This window comes from Hipposideros armiger, unplaced genomic scaffold (genome assembly GCF_001890085.2).
Source record: "Hipposideros armiger isolate ML-2016 unplaced genomic scaffold, ASM189008v1 scaffold_633, whole genome shotgun sequence".
Classification (NCBI taxonomy): Eukaryota; Metazoa; Chordata; class Mammalia; order Chiroptera; family Hipposideridae; genus Hipposideros; species Hipposideros armiger.
Genome location: NW_017731983.1, coordinates 319,965 through 344,523, shown reverse-complemented (window position 1 = coordinate 344,523; position 24,559 = coordinate 319,965). Strand labels below are relative to the sequence as shown.

The following is a 24,559-nucleotide window of genomic DNA, read 5'->3' as shown; positions in this document are numbered from 1 at the left end:
CGGAGAAGAAGGGCTGTCAATCATAACGCAGGCATGCGATGAGGGTGAGACCGACGAGACTTAGACTTTATTCCATTCGTCAAACAAAGTATCAGACAAAGATTCCACCAGGCATCCAAGGGCCCTCCTACGCTCGGTGGATTTACAAACTCCAGTGCCTTTAAGTTTCTTCCTCTGAAAGATACAAAATGTTAGAGAAATGAGCCATGTCAAACTGGTGAACTGCTATGGTTTTCAACACCTCCATTCACAAGTCAAGTCTTTCAAACCCTCAAAGGGCTAAGATTTTCCCTTCAGTCCCTAGCCGGCGGAGCAGGAAAGATAGCATAAGCTGGTGTAACTAACCCGAGCATCTGTTCTTCAGCCCACTGGCTACCATCAGGGACTTCCATCATCTTTCTCTAGATGCCTCTTCCTCACTCTCGCCTCTAAAGGACCACTCTCCTCCCCAACCCATTCACGTGCCCCACAGGCTCTTGCAGCAGTTCCTGGAGCCTGAATGAATGCTACCCCAAATTATGTCAAGTCTGAGGGAACTCTCAAGGTTTACATCAAGGTTCAAGAGCACCGTGGCTGTAGAGCTTGGTCCCCACTCGAAAGAGGCTCACTACCAACCTTCTTCCTCCTCCTCCTCTTCCTCCTCATCCTCATCGTCCTCGTCGGAGCTGAAGGTGCCGTCGGGCAGGCTATAGACGCGAATGACCTGCTTGTTGGGGTCCTTCAGGATGAGGTACTTGCCCTCCTCCAGCTTCATGCAAATGTCAATGACGCAGCGCAGGATGCCCCAGGCGTTCTCAACGCTCAGGTTGATCTGACTGGCAAACTCATTGGGCTTGAACTGCTGGGTGCCCAGGATGACATGGCGCGAGGAGTCTTTCACATGGTACCGGGACACGTAACTAGTGGGGGGAATGCGGTGTTAGTGGTGGGGGCAGGCCGGCCCAGAGACACAGAAACACCTGGGGGCAAATATCAGTTAAATGGGGACACCTGGCCTGATGCTTTTCCCAAGGGAATGGGGAAAAGGCAAGCCCTCATCTCCCTACCCGCAGAGCCCTCCTTCTAGAAGATGAGCTCACAAGTCCTGGCCAGGAATCTCACCCAAGCTTGAGGTACTCGGATCCAGCCAGCAATGCACAGCAGGTCCACCGAGCCAACTTGTAGCTGTTGTTCTTCAGCTCGGTGGCAATGACAGCCCCTCGCTGAGAGTCCAGCTTCTGGCGCCAGTCAACACCATTACAGTGCTGCAGAAGGAAAGCGCCGGTTACAGGAGAGAAGGCGGGCTCAGAAGCAGGCTCTGGTACCTCCCCCAGCAGACAAGGACATCCCTCGTGGGCTTGACCAGGAAGTGGGTGAGGCCACAGGTAAACCAGAGGTGAGACTTTCATCATTAAAGAGGCAAAGACATGGTCACTCCCTTGCACAACCTGCCACAGAGCGGGCACTCAACAAATGCCAGTTCCTGTCTTCATAAGAGCTCATCCAGACCAGGACACACATGCATACAAGTTAAAAATAAGTGCCATATAGATGGCAGAGGTAAGTGTTTACTGTGTGTTTTGTGGTAAGGAAGGGTTTCACAGAGGAAGAGCTACAGCTAACGAAGTGCAGAATACTGGCAGAGGCTGGAGGTGGACTGATCTGACAGGCATGGAGGGAGACAGGCGGGATTAGTCTTGGGTGGGAGTGGAGGCCCGCAGAGGGTGAGGTCAGAGTCTGATGTTGTATATACACGTATGTATGCAGACAACGCAGGAAGAGACCCCAGAATCTGTGTTCTCCAGCCACCTATTTTATAGATATGGGAACTTGGCCTCAGAGTGAAGTGACTGGTTGGAGGTCACATGGCAGAGATTTCCAAACTTTCTTGCTTCATAGCAACAATAGGCCAAAAGAAATACTGGTGAGTCCCTTTTATTAAGTTAGGTCCAAACCACGTAGGACTAGTATTGACAGATGTCTCTGTGTTTCCTCTAAAATTAAAAATATTCTGCAGTACCCATGTGAGTTTGCTGTGGCATTGTAAGAGACTACAAATCTGCTGCACGATGGAAGCCGTGTTTTGGACAATTAATTGGCAGAGAGAAACTGAATGAGGTGGTGGGGAAGAGGCAGTTATGAGACAAATGCAAAATAAGAGGTGTACTGAATAGGGTGACGTCAGTGAGATCCGGAACTGAGTGAGCAGACAGACCGCACCTGGCAGCAAAAGCGAAGCGTGCATGTTGGAGTCGGAGATGTTTGAGGCTCTGAGCCTAAGTGAGCAGGAGAAAGACAAAGCTGATGGACAGCCAGGACAGAGATAATGACAGAAATGAGGATATGGGATGGATAAGGTATTTTAGCAGAAAAACAATGGAATGGGGAGTCAGAGTAGGTCTGAGGAAACATTTTTTAGAGTTCAAGGTTATGGCTTGGGGTAGGGAGAATTCTAAGATGACCCCAATGACCCTTGCCCTTGCGGAATCTCCCACCTTTGAGTGTGGGTGGACCCTGTGACTATGTTGAAATATCAGCACCATGATTATGCGACCTTATATGTCAAAAAGGATTTTGCAGATGTAATTAAGGTTGTTAAGCTAGGGAGACCATTTGGGTGGGCCTCACCTAACCACCTGTCTTTTAAATCTGGGTGTAGGGATCAGAGACAGCAGTCAGAGACTCAGCACATGAGAAGGATTTAATGAGGCCGGTTTGAAGATGGAGAAGACCACAAGGAAGGAATATGGGTGACCTCTAGGAGCTGAGGCCCCAGCTGACAGCTGGCAAAGAATGGGGGACCTCAGCCTTACAACTGCAAGGAACTGAATTCTGCCAACTAGAATGAGCTTGGAAATGGTTTTCTTCCAGAACCTCTAGATGAGTTCAGTTTTGCTTACACCTTGGTTTCAATTTTTTGATACTCTGAGCAGAGAACCAGGCCACATGATGCCAGATTTCTGACCTACCAAACTATGAGCTAATGGATGTCGTTTTAAGCCTCTAAATTTGTGAATTTGTTATGGAGCAAAAGAAAACTGTATAAAGAAATATAAAGCTATATTAAAGAAATAATTATGGCAAAAAGAGCTATGTGGGGCTGACCCTAAGGGAACGCTCCATAGGGTAAAAAAGGAGAGGAACCAGCAAAAAACACGTGACGAGAGCTGAGAAATGTGCGAGAGCAGAATAATGCAGGTAATGGCACAGAGGGCAAAGCCACACAGATACAACGATGCCAAATGTACAGGGGGGCTATGGTGGAAAAGGCCATTGGGCCAGAGCTAAGGTCACAGCCAACCTTTCAGTGTGCTCCTTCAGCAGGGTTGGGGGATAAGGAACACCTAGGGATGATCATCAGCATTAAATGCTAATCCCTCGGCTCTAATGAAGACAGAGAGCACAATAGCCGTCTGTACACCATCTCATTGGACACCCCTTCAAAACAGGAGCTGTCCTTCCCACTGAGAACCCTTTATTCTGCACAGCAGCACCCAGGAGCACTGCCACCCACTTCAAATTCAGGCACATAAGCCCGGGCAGTTCCAGAAAGGCTGGAAGCCCAACAGTCATGGTGCACCAGCATGCGAGAGCGGAAAGAGAAAAAACAAAGGAAGCACGTTTCATTCGAGGTACCTCCTGAAGAGCCAAATCTGAGCTAATCTTAGAATCCCCGAGTTCAGTAAGTGAAAGGCTGGCGACAGAATCAGAAGATAGAAAAGAAGGTAGTGATGGCAGTAAGTGAAAGAACACGTCAAAAAAAGGAGCTGCCAGGCTTACAGGAAACCTGCCAGCCCAAATAATGAGATCAAAATCAGATGCTCGCAGACAGCAGAGGCCAACAGGAGGTCAGAACGGAACAGAGAGGAAGCAAGTCCTGGAAGAAGGTAGTTACCCTCACACACACGGTCTCTTTCTCAATGAGGAACAAAGTGGGGAAAACTTCAGAGGACAAAAAAAATCTGTCACTCTCTAAGTTAAGGTGAGGGGAAAAGAACAGGCTCCCAAACGCGAGCCTGTGACAACACACCCTGCAGGAGACAGATGTGGGGCCCCAGGAGGGTGACGGAGGTGCCTCACCCGGGAATCCCACTCGTTGAGGGTCTTGATGTTGATGAAGGAGACTTCCCCATTGGCTCCGGTCATGACGCCATCGTGCTCACACCGGACAATCAGGTCGATGTCGTCCCCAAGTTTCCACCTGCGGTAACTGCAATGAAAAAGGGACTCATTTGGTCACTTGAAATTCTGAATTGCAGATATTTCGCCCCATCCAGGGTTGGGTCTGTGCACACCCCACCAAAGGTGACATACCGGTATGCAACGGAGGCGATTTCATTCTTATCCATGTCATCCTCCACAAATGGGTTTGGGTTGGGGAAGTTGTATCTTTCTTTCCCCTGCAAAAATGACACAGGTGTTACGTGACAGCGCCAACTTGTTGCTAAGCCAAGCAGCCAGACCCCGCACCTCTGCTTAGTTACAGCCAGGCCAGGTCCCTGGAACCCTCGAGGGGCTCTGAGCTGAGTTGTGTCTGCCTATTTGCTTCTGGAGCACAAGTGAGCATCCATGAATCACAATGATTGTTAACAGCTAGCATCTACTGATGGCTTACACGTGTCAACTGCTCCGCTATCTCATTTTATTAGCCATCACGCCCCTTCCGCTTCATTTTTCTCCATAGCACACATCGTATGTGTTTAGGTTTTATTGTTTTTCCTCCTCCATGACAAAGCTCCCTAGGAGTAACAACTTTGCACCTAAACAGTGCATTTGTCAGATAATCAAAGGACTCTTTACAGTATTCCCATCTGAGAAAAGCAATGTCAGCATTCTAATTTTACAGAAAAGCACGCCGGACACCACAGAGCTATGAAGCGGTGGATCGAGGCATCCGAGTCAGGCAGTGTGATCTCAGAGCCCAAGCTCAAAACTCCTTGGCTACAGGTTAGGACCCCATGTGTCCTGCCCAATCCCACAAGCCCAGAGCCTACTAAACAGGTGCTCAGTAATAGCTGTCGATGATATGTGACAAGCGCCCGATGCTCACCATCCTCAGGCACTGCTGGGAGAAGTTGTGGTTGATGTAAGTTGCCTCCATGGCCAGGTTGCGGGGCGAGTTGAAGGAATTACCTTCATCTTGAGGGGGCTCGTTGGCCGTCTCACTCACTGTCAGGAGGTCTGCAAAAGCAGCAGCATGTTACCCACCCACAAAACAAAGAATCGCTGATGATGTGCACGGCACCGCGGGGAGACGTGGTGGTCCACGTGACAAAAGCCCGTCCTTCAAAGAACTGCCATTTACTAACATGGGTCTCCCACGGGTGGGACATTCAGGGGAGGAATTGCGCAGTGCTTCTGGATAACCTTAGATGTTAATATAAGATTCAATCACGGTGTAAAAAAGCTATCCCTTTTCAATATTTTTGGATTCCTCCAGAGAATGTTTGATTTTATTAAGCTTTTAAACAAAGAGAAGGCCTGAGGCGTGGACTATAATTACAGTAATACCTTGGCTTTCGAGCATAATTTGTTCCGGAAACAAACTACTCACATTGCAAGACATCGCTCATTTACCAGGTTAAAATGTATTGGAAAGATTTGCTCGTCTTGCGGAACACTCGCAAACCACGTTACTCGCAATCCAAGGTTTTACTGTATACTGTTTTGTTTCACTGCTGTTATTGTTGAGTGACCTGGTTTTCAATCATGGCATGTGTGTATATACATACATGAATGGTATAAAATATGTGCATATATATTTTTTTCTTTGCAAATACACTGAAGTTAAAAAACACAACCATTAACTTAAAAAAACACACTAAGTAAATACTAAAGATGGTATAACGAGATAGCAGAGATCAGGAAAATATTACTCAAACGATTAACATTTGGAAGCATAATTTTGCGCGGTGCTGGGACTCAGAAAGCAGATGCCCCAGGGAGGGGCTGCAGTGATGGTAAGTTCCTTCTCCGTCTTTGAGGAGGCTGTCCATCGATGCTCGTGGGGAGACAGACCACCTTCTACTCATTCTCCAGGACCAGGGGTTGCTCTGACCCAAGAGAAACACTCAACGCTTTTGTGTTATCCCCAGACAGGCAGACAGGCTTCTTACCAAAGTCAGAGTTGTCCCTCTTGTCAAAGAAGAGCTTGGACCCGACTCTCTGTACGACAATGTCCCAGGAATACACGGAGCGGGTGCAGCTCATCAGTGTGGCCAGAATGGCATCGGTGGCAAAGACATTCCCCTGAGTTTTTGCCAGCTGCAAAGAGGACAAAACAGAGAAAAAAGTGAGGACACGCTTAGGTCCAATTGCCCATTTACACAGCGGGGAGAGCTGTCACCCCCACACCCACATAAAACACGCGTGCATACAGCTGGCGAGCTGCTGTTGGCAGTGCCCATCCTGGGACATTGTGTCCGCAGCTCACTGAGCATTCACCATGTTCCAGGCAAGCACTGATAATGCTCTTTCATCTTCACCCCAGTGGCATGTGGTAAGTGCATTTCCCCACTTTACAGATAAGAAAGCAAAGGCCCCAGAGAGGTGACGCTGGGCAGCGTGTGGAGCTAGGATTTGCGTCCAGCTCTACTCAACACCAGCATTCATGGGCCGGCCAGCAGAGTGCCTTTGTTTTCACCCCATCAAACCCATGTCCGATTCAGAAGACTCTTTATCTAGAGAGCTCCCAGGCCCCATCCCCGGGTCCTGTTCCTTCTGGGCCTCAGCTGTAGAGCCGGCTGCATTCCTCACGGCTGGGTGGGTGGGTGGCAGAGGGGGTGCGCACCTTTCGGATGACAGGGTCGTCTGTGGTGGTGACGGTGTGGAAGATGCGCTTGATGCTCCGCAGCGGCTTCTCGCTCCTCGTGGTGATGCGGTCAAAGGCTTTATCGTAGTATTCTAGGGCCCCACAGCACTCACTGTGGGGAGCGGGAGACAGGGAAAGCAAGGGGAAGAAGATCACCCACTTTCTGTTATGCCTCGGCACCTACATCTTACCCAGAAGTCGAATACGTAAGAGAGATGAAAAGTCTCTGAGACCAGATGAACTCTCAGTGCTCACTCGGGACCCCGCCCCCTTCGCTCCCGGCGTGGCTCCACAGGAGAGTGTGAACACAACTGATTCAGCTCAACACCCCATTTTAAAGATGGGGAGATGAGGAGTGACAGAGGATTCAGGCGCGCTGACTTCTGGGCTGGCGCTCCAGCTCCCCACTAAGTCATCCCCACCTACTTGGCCTCTGAGGTAAGGGGCTCTGCTCTCTGGATGTCAGGAAAAGCTCTGCTTCCCCTGAAGAATGCTGGCTTTCTCCTTCTGCCAAAAGAGCTATATAACTTAATTTCTCTTTTGATCAGCATTCCAGGAAGCTGAAAGAAAGCTGGAGTTTAATATAAAGCTGGAGTTTCTTTCCTTTCTCTTTCTGCCAAAAAGAGCTATAACCTAATTTTGTTTTTCTTTTGCTCACAATGCCAGGAAGTTGAAAGAGATATTTAGTTTAGTCTCAGTAAACGTCTTTCTACTTTCCCCCCTCAGGATCGATAATGTTTTTTAAGTTCAACTGTCAATCATACGCAATGGGGACGCCACTTACATGTCCTGAGGCTCTGACACTTCCAGGTACCGCATCTTCATCAACTGGGGAAAGTCCATTTCCTCCTTCACCTCCCAGTCACTACGAACTTCAACAGAAGAGTCTCGGGGTTTCTGTGGTGGAAAACCATTGGAGGGAAAAAAATTACAGCCGGTGTGAGACATAAGCAAAAGGCAGGTTAATAGTGTGAAGGGCTTTTACTGAATAAACGTATCTGGAACATTTACTCCGTGTTGGCTGCTTTAGAACACAGAATCCCTGACTCCCAGGGCTTACAATCTAGAAGAGGGCTGAAGGGAGCAAGAATTCACAAACAAATGGGAATTCCACTCCTAGGCAAGGATGTCACCCAGGGAACACCAGCTCTTTCTAGTTCTGTATTTCATCAAACAGCTGTAGCAGCTTCTTTAGCTTTCTCTCAGAGCATTTAGCTATTTGTTCTTGACACAGCAAGCATCATATCCAACAAAATGTTAACTTGTACAACTGTAACTAAACACGTGTCTTCTATTTTCACAATGGCCACACAGACGCCTGTATAATAATGTTACCAGCAGCATTATTCATAATAGTGGAAACAAACAAATGTCCATCAACTGGTGAACAGATAAACAAAATGTGGTCTATCCACACAATCGACTTTAGCAATACGAAGAAATGAAGAACTGATACACGTTACAATGAGGATGAACCTTAGAGGCCACATAATGTATGACTCCATTTATGGTGATGGTTGTACAATTCTGTGAATGTACTAAAAACCACTGAATTATACATTTTAAATGGGTGAATTGTATAGTATGTGAATTATATCTCAGTAAAACTGTTCCAAGACCTCATAAATAAGCAAAATCAAATTCCTAGAGAATTCTGGTATGGATACGCTACCTGTGATTTTTGGTCCCATTTCTGCCTCACTCCAAATTGTTTCTGGAATTTTTTCTGCAGGCGAATGCGTTCTCTGGAAAGACAGGAAAATTGTGCTTTCGGTGCAGATTTTTAAGAAAAGCGGGGACTTAGTAAAAAGGAGCAGACCACAAGGGTGCACACTAGACATGGCAGAAGAGCCACGTTGTTCCTCAATATTGACCAGCTAGCTATATTTTATTCCACCTATAGACAATCCACCGGCAGTCCCAGCCTGCGACGGCTGCAGCACTACGCAGCTCCAGAAGGCTCACAGAACCCAGTGCGAAAGGGGGGCCCTGCAGTTGTGCCAAAGCAGAACTGAGCCCAGCTAAGCCCGAGTCTCTTCTAATTTGCTTTTCTCTTCAGCGCACAGGTCCCCTGCAAGTGGTCTCCCACCCATGCTGGCTGCCACGAACTGGAATTGGCCCTTGGAGAATGACATCAGAGTTGAAACAGGGGCTTAACCAGCTTTAAGGTCATTTTTTTTTTTTTTTTGCAATGGTGGGGGAGACAACCATTGTCCTGTTTTGGCCTAGTGATTTCAGAGTGTGGTCAGTCCTGGAACAATACCTTGTTTGGGCAGGATGGAAACCTCACCTCTCTTTCTGCTTGGCGCTCTTAGGCAGGGTCTGCAGGTTGAATTGTAACATGTTCCGTCGATCTTTGTCTCTACGGAGGTTTCGCTGGGAATTAGGAAAAAGCACCCATGTTAAAATCTTGGAAATGTGTCTCACAATGGACAAGTGCTTAATAGGAGGTCATCAGCTCAAGTTCAGGATGCAACAGTCGAGTTGCACATTTTACTCTACAGTCTGAGGGTTTAGCTGAATAAGTACTTGGAATTAGCTTAGACTCACATTCACACACATATTTTTTATTGAAGTAGGTTTATTGGCTCTTATTAGAGTTGCTGAATCTGCCTCTTTATGTAATAAGTTGTGGTCCGACTGGACCATCTGCTTAATAAGGCCTGCAACCCAGCAATTAAGTCAGGCAATAGGCACAGATGCACCTTTTCATCCAGTACAAACGCCCTTCTTAGCACAGGGGTATGGTATCCTAGCTACTGGTCAACAGAAAGCTCAACTATTTAAATGCGTCCCCAGTCCCAGTAAAGTTTACTTTAGAACGATTCGTCACTGAACAGCTACCTGGGGTTCACTGGAAGACCTATGATAACATGCACTCCTGTCACCAGCACTCACAGGGTTGCACTTTTAGCAGCAGGTGACAGCCCCAAGCTGTAACCTCCGCAGATGATCAGATGGCTGGCTCTCGCCCTACCTGTGCAAAGCGCATCCGATTCCGCTGATAGGCCGTCTTCTGTGTGCGCGCCGTATCCACCAGCTGGAAACTAGTCTCATCCTCCTCGTGGAAGTAAGCATACTGACTTCCACCACCAAACTGAGAGGAGTATTTATCTGGGGGCAAAGGTGACAGTGTGTGACAACCATGGCCTACAGACTTTACAAATACACACTAGTCTAAAGCCTTGCTATGTAAGCGTGGCCTCAGGACCCTTAGCATCGGCTGGGAGCATCTCAGACATGCAGACTCACAGCCTCACCCCAGCGCCACTGAATCAGAATCAGCATTTTACAAGCTCCCCAGGTGATCCATATGCACATTCAAATTTGAAAAACTCTGGTCTAAAGAGCTTTCTAAGGCAAGACAGAGTCTGAGGAACTCAAGATAAGCCTATTCCACTCTGCCTTATTCTGTGAGAATAGGAGTTAAAAACCCATTTACTGTAGCAGGATTTTAAAATCAGGAATTCTGAAACTGGGATCCACTGGCTAGCTTCACAGGTTCAGTAAGTCCCAAGCAATGAAATGCAAAATGGGAATATGTTCAACAGATTTGCAAAAGGGTTCATGGCTCCCCAAAAGTAGGGGAAAAAAATCCCACTGTAATAGGCCCAACTTCTTTAATGAATAATCTAACTTTTGGGGCTACTTCCAAAAAAAATGTGGCCAGTGTGCACAATCTAGAACACGCTCCTAAACACTGTGATTATTATCAGCAATACGTCCCCATCCTTGAACACTTTCAGATGGAGGTCACCAGGAAAAGCAACAGTTTTCCCAAGGCCCTAATCGGGCAGCCAGTCGGAGAACACTTACTTGTGTACCTCTTATCTTGGTATGTGGCACCCGTCCAGTCTGCAACCTAGTAAGGGCAACAAGGGAAGACAGTGCACAGGTCAACTAGGCAATTTTCTGTTGACCCAGAAACCCCCCAAAGCGAGGACAGTGTGGGAAAGTAGCAGGGGGACCGGCTCACAATGCCTTTGCAAGTGCCCAGCTCGCCTATGACTACTGCAAGTATCCAGAGGTTATAACCGTTCTCAGCTGGTGTCCCTATAAGGAACACGGGAATTATGCTTCTGAGAGAATAAAATTGAAACGAACTCGGAGAGAGTAGCAGCCACAGCTTAAAAGATTCAAACTCCCGCTGACAGGCAAGTACCTTTCCTAGTCGATCTCCTTTGCTGAATGGCTGGTAGGGCATATCCCGAAACTGCTCGGGTACTGCGCAGGGACCCCAGCCTGAGGGGTTGTCCTGGATCACGGGTGTCATGAACTTTGCCATCTTCTAAAACCTTAAAAATATAAATAAGTAGTTGCATAAGAAAGGCCTCAAAGTAAAAAACGCCTTCTAGTTGAGGTAAGCTAAGACATAAACTCTTATTAGTTACCACACACGGAAATGCTTTCATTGTAAAATGCCACACAATTACTATTCAGACTTGCAAAAATACATTTACACAGAGTCTGAGAAAAATAAATCTGTGTGAGTGTATCCTGACATTCAACTTCCTTTTCTTGTTCTTCCAATTTCCTGTCATCAATGTAAATCCTTATGCAGAACAAGTGGACACAGAGCCAAGCAGAAGGCCTGCCAGAGGCTGAGGAGGTCACCAGAAACCTTCAACCATAAACATGGCCATAGAGCAAATGTTCATAAACATTTTCAGTACCAGGCATTGTTCTTTGTGCTTACATGCAGAAATTCAATAAGTCCCCCAACAATCTGAGGTAGGGGCCAGTATTATCCCCCCTTTTTAGACAAGAAAATTGAGGCACTGAGAAGTTAAGAAATTGCCCAAAGTTGCAATGCTAGTTGATGAAAAATTTGAACACTGGCAGTCTGGCTCCAGAGTCCACACTCTGCCTAATACTAGGGCTCCTCTCAGGAGAGTAAAAACCAAGCACTCTCAATGGATGTTTGACAGTTCCTGTCAAAAACACATGCACCTATTGCAAGCTTCTGAAAATGCTCAGATGAGTTCCCAGAGGAAAACTCATTACACAAATATTTCTGGAGGATGGAGTGCAATCAAAGAGCGCTGGATACTGAACTTAGTAAACTCTCCTCTTTGTCCCATGAAGGGGAGGCTAAGGCTTCCTACAGAGGTGACAGCAACAGGAATTGGGTGACAGCAAGAGAATGAACCTGGGAGCTGCATCCTCCAACTTTGAATTTAAGTTACACTACAGGAATAGGACTGAGAAAGGGGATGGCAAGTCTCAAAACAATTCACGTTCAATAAATATTTACTGAGCTCCTACTAAGTGTCAGGCACCATGCTAGGTGCATTAACTGCTAACTCCCCCACACCACCACTTTAAAGATAAAAATCTGCAGCTCAGCCAAATCAAGGAGTTGATCTGCCCATCGTTTCAAATTAGATTTGATGTCCAGGGTTGTCGGCCATAAGTCCAGCATTCTTCCCATTATATTCTAGCTGGACAGCAACCCCAAAAGATCTGGGGTTTTAGACCACATTTAATAATACAGCAACGATGTCTCGAAACACATTAAAAAAAATCTACTTGTCTTGCCAGGGCTCAAGGATACAGGCCCAAGCCAAGGCTTGACAGGCATTCTTCCACGGGGTGGGAGGAAGTCCCGGTTTTGACACACGCCAAGCGTGAGCAGAATGGAACCAGGAGGACAAACTGAGCTCTTCAGTTAAGACGGAGTGACAGCTATACTCGCTGCAGGGGCAGAACGGGGAGGCGCCAACAGGGCACTCGGAAGGGGCCGTGTTTCTGGCAGACCGCAGGACTGTGCAGGTTACTGCTGCCACTACAGATCGTACGCCATCAAAGCCCGGGGAGAGGGGTGTTCAAATCAGAGATCAGATCTACTCCACTTTAGCCTTCCATTTCACATTAAAGGGAAGGAAATCTTTGGACTGTGAACTTCTCAGGGCAGAGCCAAACACCGTTCAGCTTGGCACTCCCAATACTTCACTCACAGAAACTCAAGACAGCCTTTGGCTACTTGAAAAAGACCCTGAGACCCAACTGAGTTAAATGGCGTTATCAAATTCGACCAGCCCGTGGAGTCTTGGGCCAGGGACCTCGCTCACAAGGCCGTGCCCCGCATCCAGCAGTATGCCTGGGCCTGGGACTCCGAAGGCGGATTCCTGCTACGCCCAATGGAGGGACAGCGGCGGCAGGAGGGAGACATACCGGAGGGGGAGGGTCTCTTCCGGAGGCCTTCCCCGCCCAAGCCAGCTCCAGAGGTCCCCGGAACGCTACAGAATACGCCACTCACCTGCAACGGCCTCAGCTGGGCCGGATGGCGAAAGATAGTCCAGGCCGGAGACCTCACTACCAGTTGCACTCTGAGGAACCGGGAAAAGACACGAGATGCGCGCGCAGCGACCGGCGCCGTAAACACGACCTGCGCTGTCGTAAATTGCTCTCCAGCTTCCTTTGGGTTCGGCGACAGAACGCGAGTCGTAAAGCGAAGGCACGCCCGGAAATTTGTCACTGCTGTTTGCGAGGTGGCCTCCTTAGCCTCCCAGGCGCCAAGATGTGAGAGGGCTGCTTACAGTTACGTCATGGGGCGTCCGGCGACGCTCCGAGAGGGCGTTCAGGTTTATTGAAACGTGGCGGCCGTGCAGTCAAAGCTGGAGGCGGCGAATGGCTCACAGCACCTCTCTGTCCCACAATGCTTCACGGGGCGCTTCGGCCCCTCAGTATCCCACAATAACCCGAGGCTCCTGCCCTCTTTAATCAGTCACGTGTTTTGGTTCTCGCAGGTAGGGGCAAGTCGAGCGTCCTAGGCAGATTTTTATTGTTAACCCCGACGCCACTGCTTTTACAGTTTCGGAAACTGAGGTGTAGAGGTGTAAAGTGACCTACGTAGGTCAGCCTGCTAGTTTTAGGGGGTGGCCGCCAGGGTTCAAACCATAATTGCATAGCTCCCAAACTTTTTTGGGTGACGAAGATTTCTGGAGCCCTAATTTGAAAAATACAGACTCCGGGGCTCACTTCCATAGGTTGTTATTCAAGTATGTCTAAGCTGGAGCCCAGGAACGTGCATTTTAATTAGGAACTGTGTTTCTGAAGTGGCGACTCAGGAACGAATCTCTTTCCTATAACGGGCAATAATGCTGTCCTCTCCGAGACTCCCAGCCTACGGAGTTTGCCCGGAATCTTATTGAGGAATTTCAAAACCTTGAAAGAGAATCTGAGGGCCCGATTTCATTCAAACCTCTGATCCTCTTCTACCCGGTCTCCTAGGTTTCCTTATCAGTCTCCCAACCTGTCTCCTTTATTGGAAAACAAGACGCTATTAGACCTGATATCTACTATTGGCTCTGCCACTCTAGCTGTGTAGCCTTCACACTTTCGGGCCTCACTTTCCTCAGTTACTGTGAATTGGAGATAATACCAAGGGGATGCTGTGAGGGTAAAAAGAAATGTGTGTGAAAATAATTAGTAATTAAGCTTACCAGTTGGGTGAACTTGGGACAGGTTATTCGATCTCTCCAAAGCTGCTACCTTAAAATGAAAATGTTAATAGCAGCACCTGTTTCCAGAAATTGTGTCCTAATGTGCGCGCCTTCCAGTTTTCTGATTTTTTGTTAATGCTGCTCAGTCAATGATGCTCCGGGCAAAACCTTGTAGTCATCACTGCTAGTTCCTTTTCCCTTTCCCACCACATTCAGTCCTTCACCAGATCCTGTTTATTCTACTTGCAAAATACATCTTGAATACTACCAGTTTTCTCCACCATCTGCAGTCTCGTGCTTGGACTCTCAGTGTCTGTCTACTCTTGCTCGTCTAGGGTTCCTTTCCCACATGGTGGTCAAAGCAATCTGTTCACATCCTTCTAGCAGCTTCCCATTAGGTGCTTAGAATGAAATACGAATGTCTTCCTGTGGCCTGTCTGGTCGGTGGCTATCTTTCAATTTTGTATCCTGCCGTTCTATACTTACTCTGCTCTAGCTACCATGGTCTTTTTATGCTTAAAATACAACCACCTTACTTCCATCTCAGCAGGGCTTCTGCACCTACTGTTCCTTCTGCGTGGCATGCTCTTCTCCAGCTTTACCTATGGCTGGCTTGGTCTCATCATCCATGTCTCCACTCAAGAGTTATCTCCTGGGCCGACCGAGTGGCGCATTGGTTAAGAGTTGGTTTGGGACGCCAGAGGGCCCCGGTTCTGATCCCACATGAGGGCCAGTGACGCTGCGCCCTCTACAGCTAAGATGGTGAACAACAGCTCGACCTGGAGCTGGGCTGCCATGAGCCGCCGGCGACGGTAGGCTGCAGTGGGGTTGCAGTGGGCTGCCGTGAGCTACTGTGAGTGGCCAGCAGCGGGCGTGAGCTTACATGAGCTGCCAAGAGCCTCTGTGAGCAGCCGTCCAATGGGTGGCGAGCGATTGCCTCACCCGGGAAGAGCGCAATGATAATACCAACATGGGCCAGTGAAGCGATGTCCTCCACAACTAGACCGAAGAACAAAAGGACAGCAACTTGTCTGTTCCCCTTCCCTGATTCCCCAATAAAAATCTTTAGGAAAAAAAAAAAGGAGTTATCTCCTTAACGAGACCTTCTCTTACCACCATTCCTAAAACTGGTTCTTCTCTCCATCCGTTTCATCCTCTTCCTCTGCTTTGTTTTCTTCATAGTTCTCATCACGCTCTGAAATGTTTTTGTTTCCTTGTTTAGGCTCTGTCTCTGCCTCTAGAGGCTTTGTCTGGCTTACCTAGAACAGTGCCGGGTAATAGACATTTGTTGAGTTGTTGCATGAATGGATAGGGATTTTGTGAGAATTAAATGAGAAAATGAATTTAGCATGTAACCCTAGGCATGTAAATAAGCATTCAATTAATGTTAGTGTGATTAATATCAATAGTATATTCTAACATGTTCTAAAGTATAAGGGGAGATGTATTTTTGCTAAATTGCTTGGGTCATGCCTTTTTTTTTTTTTTGCTGTTGGCCCGTCTTCTGCAGACTCTCTGTCATATCAGAGTTTAATCCCCTTTCCCAAAATTTGGCCCACATGTCCCTGCCCACCCCAGATGGAGGAGGATTTCAAGTGTCCTGTCTCATTCTCACTAGTCAGCCCCTGGGTTTGGGTGGGAGATCTTGCCCCCATTCCTCCTCCCACCTGACACCCCTGCTGCCTCTTTCTGCCTGTCTCACCGCCCGTTCTCCACAGGATGGAAAGCTGGAATGACTCCTGTCCGTGAAATCAGAGCATGCCCATCCTCCTTCCCTCCCCCACTTAAAGCCTTCCAGTGGCTCACCCTGATCCTGAGGATGAAAGCCCATTCTGTTCCATGGCCTACAAGTTTCAGATGGCAGCTTCCCACTGGCAGCTTCCTCTTTCTGGGCCAGGCCCAGGCTCATTCCTGTCTTGAGACCTATTCACCTGCTGTTCTCTGCTGCCTGGAACGCATCTCCCCTAGATCTTCACGAGCCCGTGTCCTCAACAAACAGGCATTTCCTGACCACCCCTCTGAGCAGCCTTGCCCTGTCCTTATTCACTCCCTCACTCACCATGTGCCTGTAAGTTCTATTCCAAGAACTTACACTCATTTAATTCTCACCACAGCGCTGTCAGGTGGGTCCTATTCTCCCCATTTTACAGATGAGGATATGGAGGCACAGAGAGGTATTGTAGGTTGACCAGTGCGTGGTAAAGCTGGGGTTTCAAACTCAGGAAGCAGCCTGGCTCCTGCTGCTTCTGCCTATCCCATTAGTGTTTTACTGGGTGACTAACACTTATCTCTGTTAAAATGATCTTGTTTGGTTACTTACTGTCCTCTCATTAGAATGGAAGCCTCATGACAGGTGGGATCTCACGCGTCTCATTCACTGTTGTGTCCCCAGAACCTAGAATGGTGCGCACCACATAATCGGTGCTTGGGAAATTGTTGGATGCATGAGTGGCCTCTGAGCACAGGTTCTCCCCCCCAGGTGTCCACAGCACCTGGCAGAGCCCTCCGTTGTGCACTTAGCACGCCTCTGGGTCTGGTACCAGTGTCCCCCACCTCTCCCACCCCGACTCTGGGTTCCTCCAGTGTGGGGCTGCGTTCCTGAGTCTCGCGGCCCAGCACGGGCCTGGCCTGCCGCGTGTGCCCAGGAAATGCTGAACGAATCAAGGGCCTTCACATTCTGTTTTTAGAGACTAAAATAAAACCCTTTCTTGTCAGAAGTGTAAGTTTGAGGGCAGGTGCCCTTTTCTCAAAAGGAGATGGAGATTTCATTCTTTCCGGTCTGGAGAGACACAAACGCTGTCTTTGGGCAAAGAAATGACTAACTTTCCATTCTGCTAGTTAGCAGTGAACATCAGCACAGCAGTTTATAAGTGACAAGTTCCTTAATTTCGTTTGAGCCTCAGGACTACAGTATTTTAATACCAATTTTCTGGTAAAAGGAGGCTGGGAGAGGTGAAGTCACTTACACAAGGTCACGCAGCTAGTGACAGGCACAGCCTGGATTTCATTTATTTACTCATTCAACAAACATGCATGGAGCGCCTTCTGTGTGCCTGGTCTGGAGCTAGGCGTGGAGGAGGCAATAGAGAGCAAAGTGGGCGAGGGTCTTGCCCTCAAGGAGGGTGCCTTTTAAGTGGGGGGAGGTAGACAATGGGCAAGTGTGCAAGTGTGCAAAGAGACGTGAGAAGTGGGTGAAGATGCTGCAACAGGGCTGTGTGTTAGAGAATGATGCGGGGCGCAGCACTTTTAAGGTGGGAGTTCAGGAAGGCATCAGTGAGGACGTGGCATCTTAGCAGAGACTGGAGGACGAGAGGGAGCAGGGGGGGGGGGGGGGGCGGCGATCTGGGGGAAGAGTGTACCAGCAGAGGGAAGAGGCCCTTTCTGTTCCCGCATGTGACCTTCCAAGGAGGGAAGGACGAGGGACGACTTCTTGGGTGCTGGGACTGTAAGGGGTCCTCTTAGTCATTCATCTGGCGCAACCTTCACTCCAGGCAGGCATTTCCTTGTCACCTGTCTGGCTGGCTGCTGTCACCTCTGCTTGGAAGTGCCTAGTGCTGGGGAGATCACCCCTCTAAGGTGGCTACTTTGCCCTCTATGGACTTCTTTTAGGTAAACATTTCCAGTTCCTTTGTTTATTTCTTGGCGTCACCCCAAGTCCCACTCCGTCCCCATTTCCCCATGCCTTCCAGTTTGTCAGAATTCTAATGAAATCCACTTCCAGAATCACTCTTCTCCCCTCCTCCAGGATGTCTCTGTTTCTTGCTTGGTTTCTACCATTGGTTTTTGAGCCCTTCTTAATTAATCTCCCTCTGCATGCCTCCCCTTCACACAAACACATTCTCCTTTACCCTCTCCGACACCCGTGTCCTCTCAGAGCCTCTTGGCCAGGCAGACAAGCTACTTGTGAGCTGTTGGCTTGGGCATCTTTCCTTAGCTGACTTGTTGACATTTTTTTCCTGGATTTTGCCATTCCTTTCTCCCCAGGGCCTCCCAACAAGATGTTTTCTGTGCCTGGAAAGTCCCTCTGTTCTTTGACTAGTTTTCAGCTCTTGGTCTAATGTCACTTCCTGGGGCATGCCTCCCCACGCCCCACACCAGGCTCCCTGTGCCCCCTCTCCCTAACACTCAGTTATGAAACGATAATGAAATTCTTCTTCTTTTTTTTTTATAAAGATTTTTATTGGGGAATTGGGGAATGGGAACAGCACTGAGGAATTGGGGGAAGGGGAACAGACAAGTTGCTGTCCTTTTTTTTGTTCTTCAGTCTAGTTGTGGAAGACGTTGCTTCACTGGCCCAAGTTGGCACCATCATTGCGCTCTTCCCGGGCGAGGCAGATCAGTCGCCCGCTTCTGGACGGCTGCTCACAGCGGCTGCTGGCTGCTCACGCTGGCTGCTGGCTACACACGGTAGCCCATGGCAACCCAGTGCAGCAGGGGCTGCAGCCTACGCGGTCGCCGGTGACTCACGGCAGCCCAGCTCCAGGTTGAGCTGTTGTTCAGCATCTTAGCTGTGGAGGGCAGTGTCACTGGCCCTCATATGTGGGATCCGAACTGGGGCCCTCTGGTGTCCCAAACCAGCTCTTAACCAACGTGCCACTCAGCGGGCCCTGAAATGATTCTTGTGTGCTTGTTTAATCCATGTATGTCTCTTTCATCACACGGAGCTCCTGAGGGGGTGTAAATAAGGCCTGTATTCCCAGTTGCTAGAATAGTGTCTGATATAGAATAGATGCCCAGTAAGTATTTATTGACTAAGTCCATGAATAAAGGGATCGAAATCGGTACGGGATCATTCATTCAACTTGCATTACGCAGGGCCACCCCTTTGTAGCAGGACCCTGTGTATATAATGATTGATGGTGAGATTCTTGTCGTCACAGGGCTCCTGGTCTAGCTGAGGGAGAGACTGCAAAAGCATTTTCTGAACCAAAAAAGGGAGACGCATAGGTGTCTGCCAAGCCCCCCAGATACACCCCTTCATGTCATGTCTATAAGTGAGGGCCACCAATATTACTGCTCTCTAATCAGCCTTCTATGCTCTCCTGTCTTGTCTTATCCCTCCCAGATAAGGCAAATGCATTTTCCAATAGGAACCTCCAATGCCTTAAAAAGGGAAGTAGCATTTATTAAGCGTTTACTACATGCCAGGCACTGTGCTAGTGCTTTACATAAACAACCATCTCTTTGATTCTTTCTAAGAGTTCTCTGAGAAAGGCGTCAACCCTCCCATTGACCCAGGTGGGGAGAAGCAGACCCAGGTTTCCTATTGCTGCGTAACACATCCCTCCAAAATTTGGCAGCTGAAAACAACAACAATCCTTTTGTTATCGTTTGGTTCCTGTGAGTCAGGAATTTGGAGAGGGGCATGGCTGGTTGGCTCTGGCCTGGGGTCTCTGATGCCATTGCAGTTAGGTGCGGATGGAGCTGGAGCAGCTGGGGGCTGCTAGACCTTTCTCTCTCTCTCTCTCCATTTCATCTTAGGGCCTCTCTCTTGGAGACTTTGGGCTTCCTCACAACATGGCGACCTCAGGGCAGTCAAACCACTTCCATGGGAGCTGAAGGCTTCCAGAGCAAGTATTATGGCTAAGAAGCTGGGAGCTGCATGGCGTTCTACGATCTGGCCTCAGCAGGTACGCAGCGTCACCCCCACCCCTCCTGTTGGTTACCAGCAAGTCACAGGTTTGCCCAGGGTCAAGGCACAAGGCTCTAGAAGAGCATGTGGAGGGGGAGACGTGGTGTGGCCATCTTGGGACACCAAATCCGCCACAGATGTAAGCTGGCCTTTTCTAGGAGTCACCTGTTGGTTGTCTGCAAATGTGTGACCAAGGGTTTAGGGCAGTCAAATGCCGGAGTTTCTGAGGAAGCTTGGTGAGCCCTGGAATATGATTGCAGTTTACCATGGGACACCTGATGAGAGGGAATGGAACTAGAGAAAGGGGACAGTCACAGAGCCAGAGACTGGCATTGTCCAGGGAGCACGTTCTTGGCTGCACTGGCTAGAGCATCAGCCCCATTTTCTGGGCAAGGCTGTCACCTCAAGCTGCCTCTGCTGAGAAATGCTTTTTCAGGCGAATGCCGTCCCTTGTTCTGACTCTCTCACACCGAGCAGCCCCGTGAGAACAGGCATCCTGACGGAGCTTTTACTGCAGGGAAGTATGTGCTGGTCAGGCTGAGAAAAAGGCCCCCTCCTGCTGGCGGTGGTGTCTTGTGCTCTCCGCTGATAGATGGATCTTCTGTTTATGTCTCAGCCTTATAGGCTGGGTGAAAGGGAACCGGCCCCTTGTGTGCAAATCTTCCTCGAACTGTGATGGGGTCACCAAGGTCTCTCCTCCTGGGCACCTGTCAGTGTGGCTAGCCCCCCCTTCCAGTGGGACAACCTGCATCTCCTCATGGGCCTCCTAAGAACCACTAGGGATTACCACCCCATTTTATAGATGAGAAAACTGAGGCACAGTGAGGAGGAATGTCTTTCTCAAGGTCAGCCAGCTGGTGAAGGTGCAATTGGAATGGAAACCCAGGTGTGCCTGGAACCAAAGCTGGCGCTTCTATGCAATTCCAAGATCCCCAAAGGCTCTGAAAACCAAAAACTTTCTCATGAGGGTGGGGCGAGCATTTGACGGCAAATTTGATGTAAATTGAAAGTGAAGTGACCTGTAGTCTTTGTTTTAGCCCCCTCAGTGTGACTGTTTATATGTTTTGCTGTGGAGAAAGTAAAGGGTTAATAGAGTACTGCTCCAGAGCTCGCTGGGCATATAACATACTGTACGGTAGATCCACTATAAAATTTTATGAAACCCAAAGGCTTCGAAGTTACCATCACATTCAGCCCCAAGTTTTCAGATAAGGAATTGTGGATCTGTACCACACTTTTTTGTCTTGGCAGTGCAGAGCTCACTACCCCCATTTTACAGATGAGAAAGACGGAGGGTGGGGGACGTGCTGCCTCCTGCAGGCAGACCCCGTGGGACCGCAGTACCGTATCATCCTGTTGGAGGTGTGCTGGTAGGAAGGGAAGTTGTTGAGTCACCAGCCCACCCTAGCCTCCCAAGAGCCTTGTCGCCCCAGTACATTTTTAAAAATAGAAAACCTGGAAGGATTAAAGCCCGAAAGGATGCTTCAAGTCCCCTGGAAGAAAGGAAGGCTAGCTGTACAGTCCAACGGCCGGCATTCAGAGTTATTTTTTTTTATCTCAGCTGGATGTACACTCACCCATCACAGGATCAGTTCTCAGAATAGAGAGGTACCTGTTGAATCATCCACCCCACTTCCTGCCTCGTGCGGGCATCCCTCCAAGTGCTGAGCCATCCGCTTCTCTCTGTGGCCTGAGATATATCAGGATTTGCAGCCCTGGTGATAGGAGACAAAATAGACTCCCATTTTCTTCAGAACCACTGAGCTAGTTTAGAGAGAGCTCGACTTATCAATGGGATAAGCAATACCCAGGCCTCTCCTTGGCTTTTTCTTTCTGCGCTCTGTAATTTATTCTGTTGGAAGCTGGGTTTGGTGTCCTGAGGATAAAGGTGCACACTGGTTTTGGCTTGCTCCGGCTGTGTAGTCATCAGCTGGTAGGCGCCCCTCCCTGAACCTCAGGCCCACTTTCCTCAGCACACGTATGTTCTCTCCTCTGTTGTTCCATGTGCCCTGGCTCCCAGTGTCCTCAGGACTGGAAACTATGCCTGGCAGGCGCCTGGAGAGCCTTGCTGGTGATATTTAAGTGACTGCCGGTGATATTAAAGGGGTCTTCTGGGGCAGTATGGCATCATGGCAATGCAAGCAGACATCTGTGGAGACAGACTGCCTGAATTTGAATCCTAGGTTACCACCTGGGCAGGTCGTGCGACTGTCTGAGCCGTGGCTTCCTCACTTGTAAAATGGATGGGATCGTAGTATGTATGTAGTGAGAATTAAGTCAGGGAACATGTAAAGTGCTTAAAGCAATAAACCCTTAATCCATGCCAGTCAGATTAGCATGGTCTCCAGAAGCCTGTGGGGGCTTTGACTGAGACAAGCTCTTGCAGCATTTCAAAAGCAATTGCTGATCACATATGGAGATTCCGACCCTGAGCTGGTCCTCAGGATACAGAGAGAGACCCAGTGATGCTGTCAAGTAGCCTGAAGGTTAGGGGGAAAGTAGGTGTGACTAATCCAGGGGCTGCAATACTTACAAAGTACTTAACAAAATATATATTAAATTTACATTTAAAAAGCAGCTTTCACATAAAAATCCAGATTTTTGGCTTCTTTTAAGATGTAGCCACACTGGGCTGGGTTCGTTGCTCGATGATAAGAAGCTGGAGCCAAATAGGGGCTGCCCTGTAGGCCAGGGGCTCTCTATTTAGCCACAGTCCCCACTACTCCCGATTGCATCACGCCTGACCTTCACGTTCATGTGTGCTTGCTGTCTGGCCCTCTGGGAGTTTGCAGATAAATTACAATGCGATGCTGTGAGTGCTGTGGGGGCACACGAGGGATAACAACTCAGCCTTGGGCAGTCAGGAAAAGCTTCCCAAGGGAGGCAAAGTCACAGCTGCTTCTCTATAAAACCCGCGGATGCTGCCAAACACCCTTGTCTTTATGGCTCAAAGACAGGAATAGAGGACACAGAGGCAGAGCTGGCAGGGATCGCTTGACATAAAGCAACAAGGCTCAGTGGCTTGACTGAGGTCACACAGCCAGCGGAGGGCACAGCTAGGGCTAGAAACAGGACTGTCAACCAGAAATAGATGCGGGCCTTAGGAGTCAGGAGAATTTGTACTCTGGAATAGTGAACTTGAACTTACTTGCACGTGACCTTGGATAAATTGTTTCATCTTTTTGAAACTCAGTTTCCTCATCTGTAAAGTAGGGCTAAGGATTCTAACCTCTGAGGCATACTCTGAGGGCCCGATAATGAGAAAACGGACAGGGGGACACTCATAAGCCCAAGAAAACACTAGACACGTGAGGGTCGTTACGATTGTTGGTGCCAGATATTGGCACCATCTGTTTGACAGAGACCTTGAAGGGGACCTATCCCCCATTTGCTTTTGCCACTCCCTGTGGGCGCATGCATGGCCCTTTTCCAGGCTTAGACCCAGGAAGGGAATGTTTTGAGATTTTCTGACATTGGCTGTGGTCAGGACACTGGGTGCAGAGCCCAAGGGCTTCCCTCTTTCGGGAGGCTCCAAGGTCAAAGGAGACGCCGAAATAGAGATGGGAATGAAGCAGAATTTCGTGAGAAAAAGAGGGGAAATGTCAACAATTCTTTTGTTTTCTTTAAGACACCTACCACTGTGATTCAGGGACGAACTTTAAAGCCTGCTCACTGACTGGAACTATTGAGATGATGTAACACTGTAATTAGCTACCCCGATTTGGAGGTCCCACTGCCCTGTGTTCAAATTTTGGCTTTCCTCCTTATTGACTGAGTGTGTCTTTGGGCAATACTTCAAACTTCTCTAAACCTCAATGTCCTTATCTGCAAAATGGGCTTCTTGAAAGTACCTATTTTATATAGCTTTATGGAAATTAAATGGGATTGTATAGTAGATGATGTAGCACAGTGAGAAGATCAGTAAATGCCAGTCATTACTGTTATTGGAAATACTGTACTAATAATAACCATCCATCATGTTTGTGCAGCATTTTACATTTATGTAAGATACAGAACAATAAGAACTAGTTGTGTTTTTCTTATTCCATTTGACCTTCACAACAATTCTTTGAGGTGGCCAGTGCAGGGATTATAATAACCTTATTGTTCAGATGAGAAAACTGGAGCCCAGAGAGGGCAGCGGTCTGCCCAAGGTCACACAGCTTGTGAGTGGCAGAGCGAAGTTCAAGTCTTCTTAGATGAAGGATGAGCCGCTGTGTCCTCAGGTTCAGGCCAGACCACCTGAGCACAAGGTTGGGCTGCTCTTTGGGCAGTCTTCTCCCAAAGACCCCTTTGTGGAGAAATAATCTGGAGTGTTATTGCAAACCCTCATTGCACCTGTTTATTATACTCTGAGCCCGTACCACCTCTGAGGGCAAAGAAATTTCTTTTTGTTCTCTGGTGTCAGACTGACTTTGTATTTGTCCTAAAACGACCTCTATGGGGTTTTCAGCAGCCCCACCAGACCTGGTTCCTGTTTACCAGAGGTTCACGTGTTCTGAGTTCTGGCCACAGGATGGCGCTGTTCCCCAAGGCATGAAAAGGCATGCCCGTCATCGGGGCTGTACTTCAATGCATCAAATATCAATTGTATACCTACTATGTGCAAGTCACTGTGGCTGTTGAGGAGAGGCCTTCAGTTATTCATTATTGCTCTATTAAGATATACAAGTAATGACAACAACAATAACA

The 24,559-nt window shown here is 48.5% G+C and overlaps 1 protein-coding gene across 1 annotated transcript; it reads right to left on the bottom strand.

The window, feature by feature from the left end:
* Positions 1-45: 45 nt before the first annotated feature.
* EIF3D (eukaryotic translation initiation factor 3 subunit D) lies at positions 46-13,229 on the bottom strand. Its single transcript, XM_019625559.1, has 15 exons — positions 13,050-13,229; positions 10,953-11,085; positions 10,607-10,652; positions 9,768-9,904; positions 9,081-9,166; positions 8,463-8,535; positions 7,575-7,687; positions 6,770-6,902; positions 6,096-6,243; positions 5,030-5,160; positions 4,294-4,379; positions 4,060-4,189; positions 1,102-1,244; positions 616-899; positions 46-174 (listed from the first exon to the last, which is right to left on the bottom strand). The coding sequence occupies exons 2-15, from the start codon at positions 11,073-11,075 to the stop codon at positions 161-163; spliced, it is 1,647 nt and encodes a 548-aa protein (XP_019481104.1). The 5' UTR covers positions 11,076-11,085; positions 13,050-13,229; the 3' UTR covers positions 46-160.
* Positions 13,230-24,559: the final 11,330 nt, after the last annotated feature.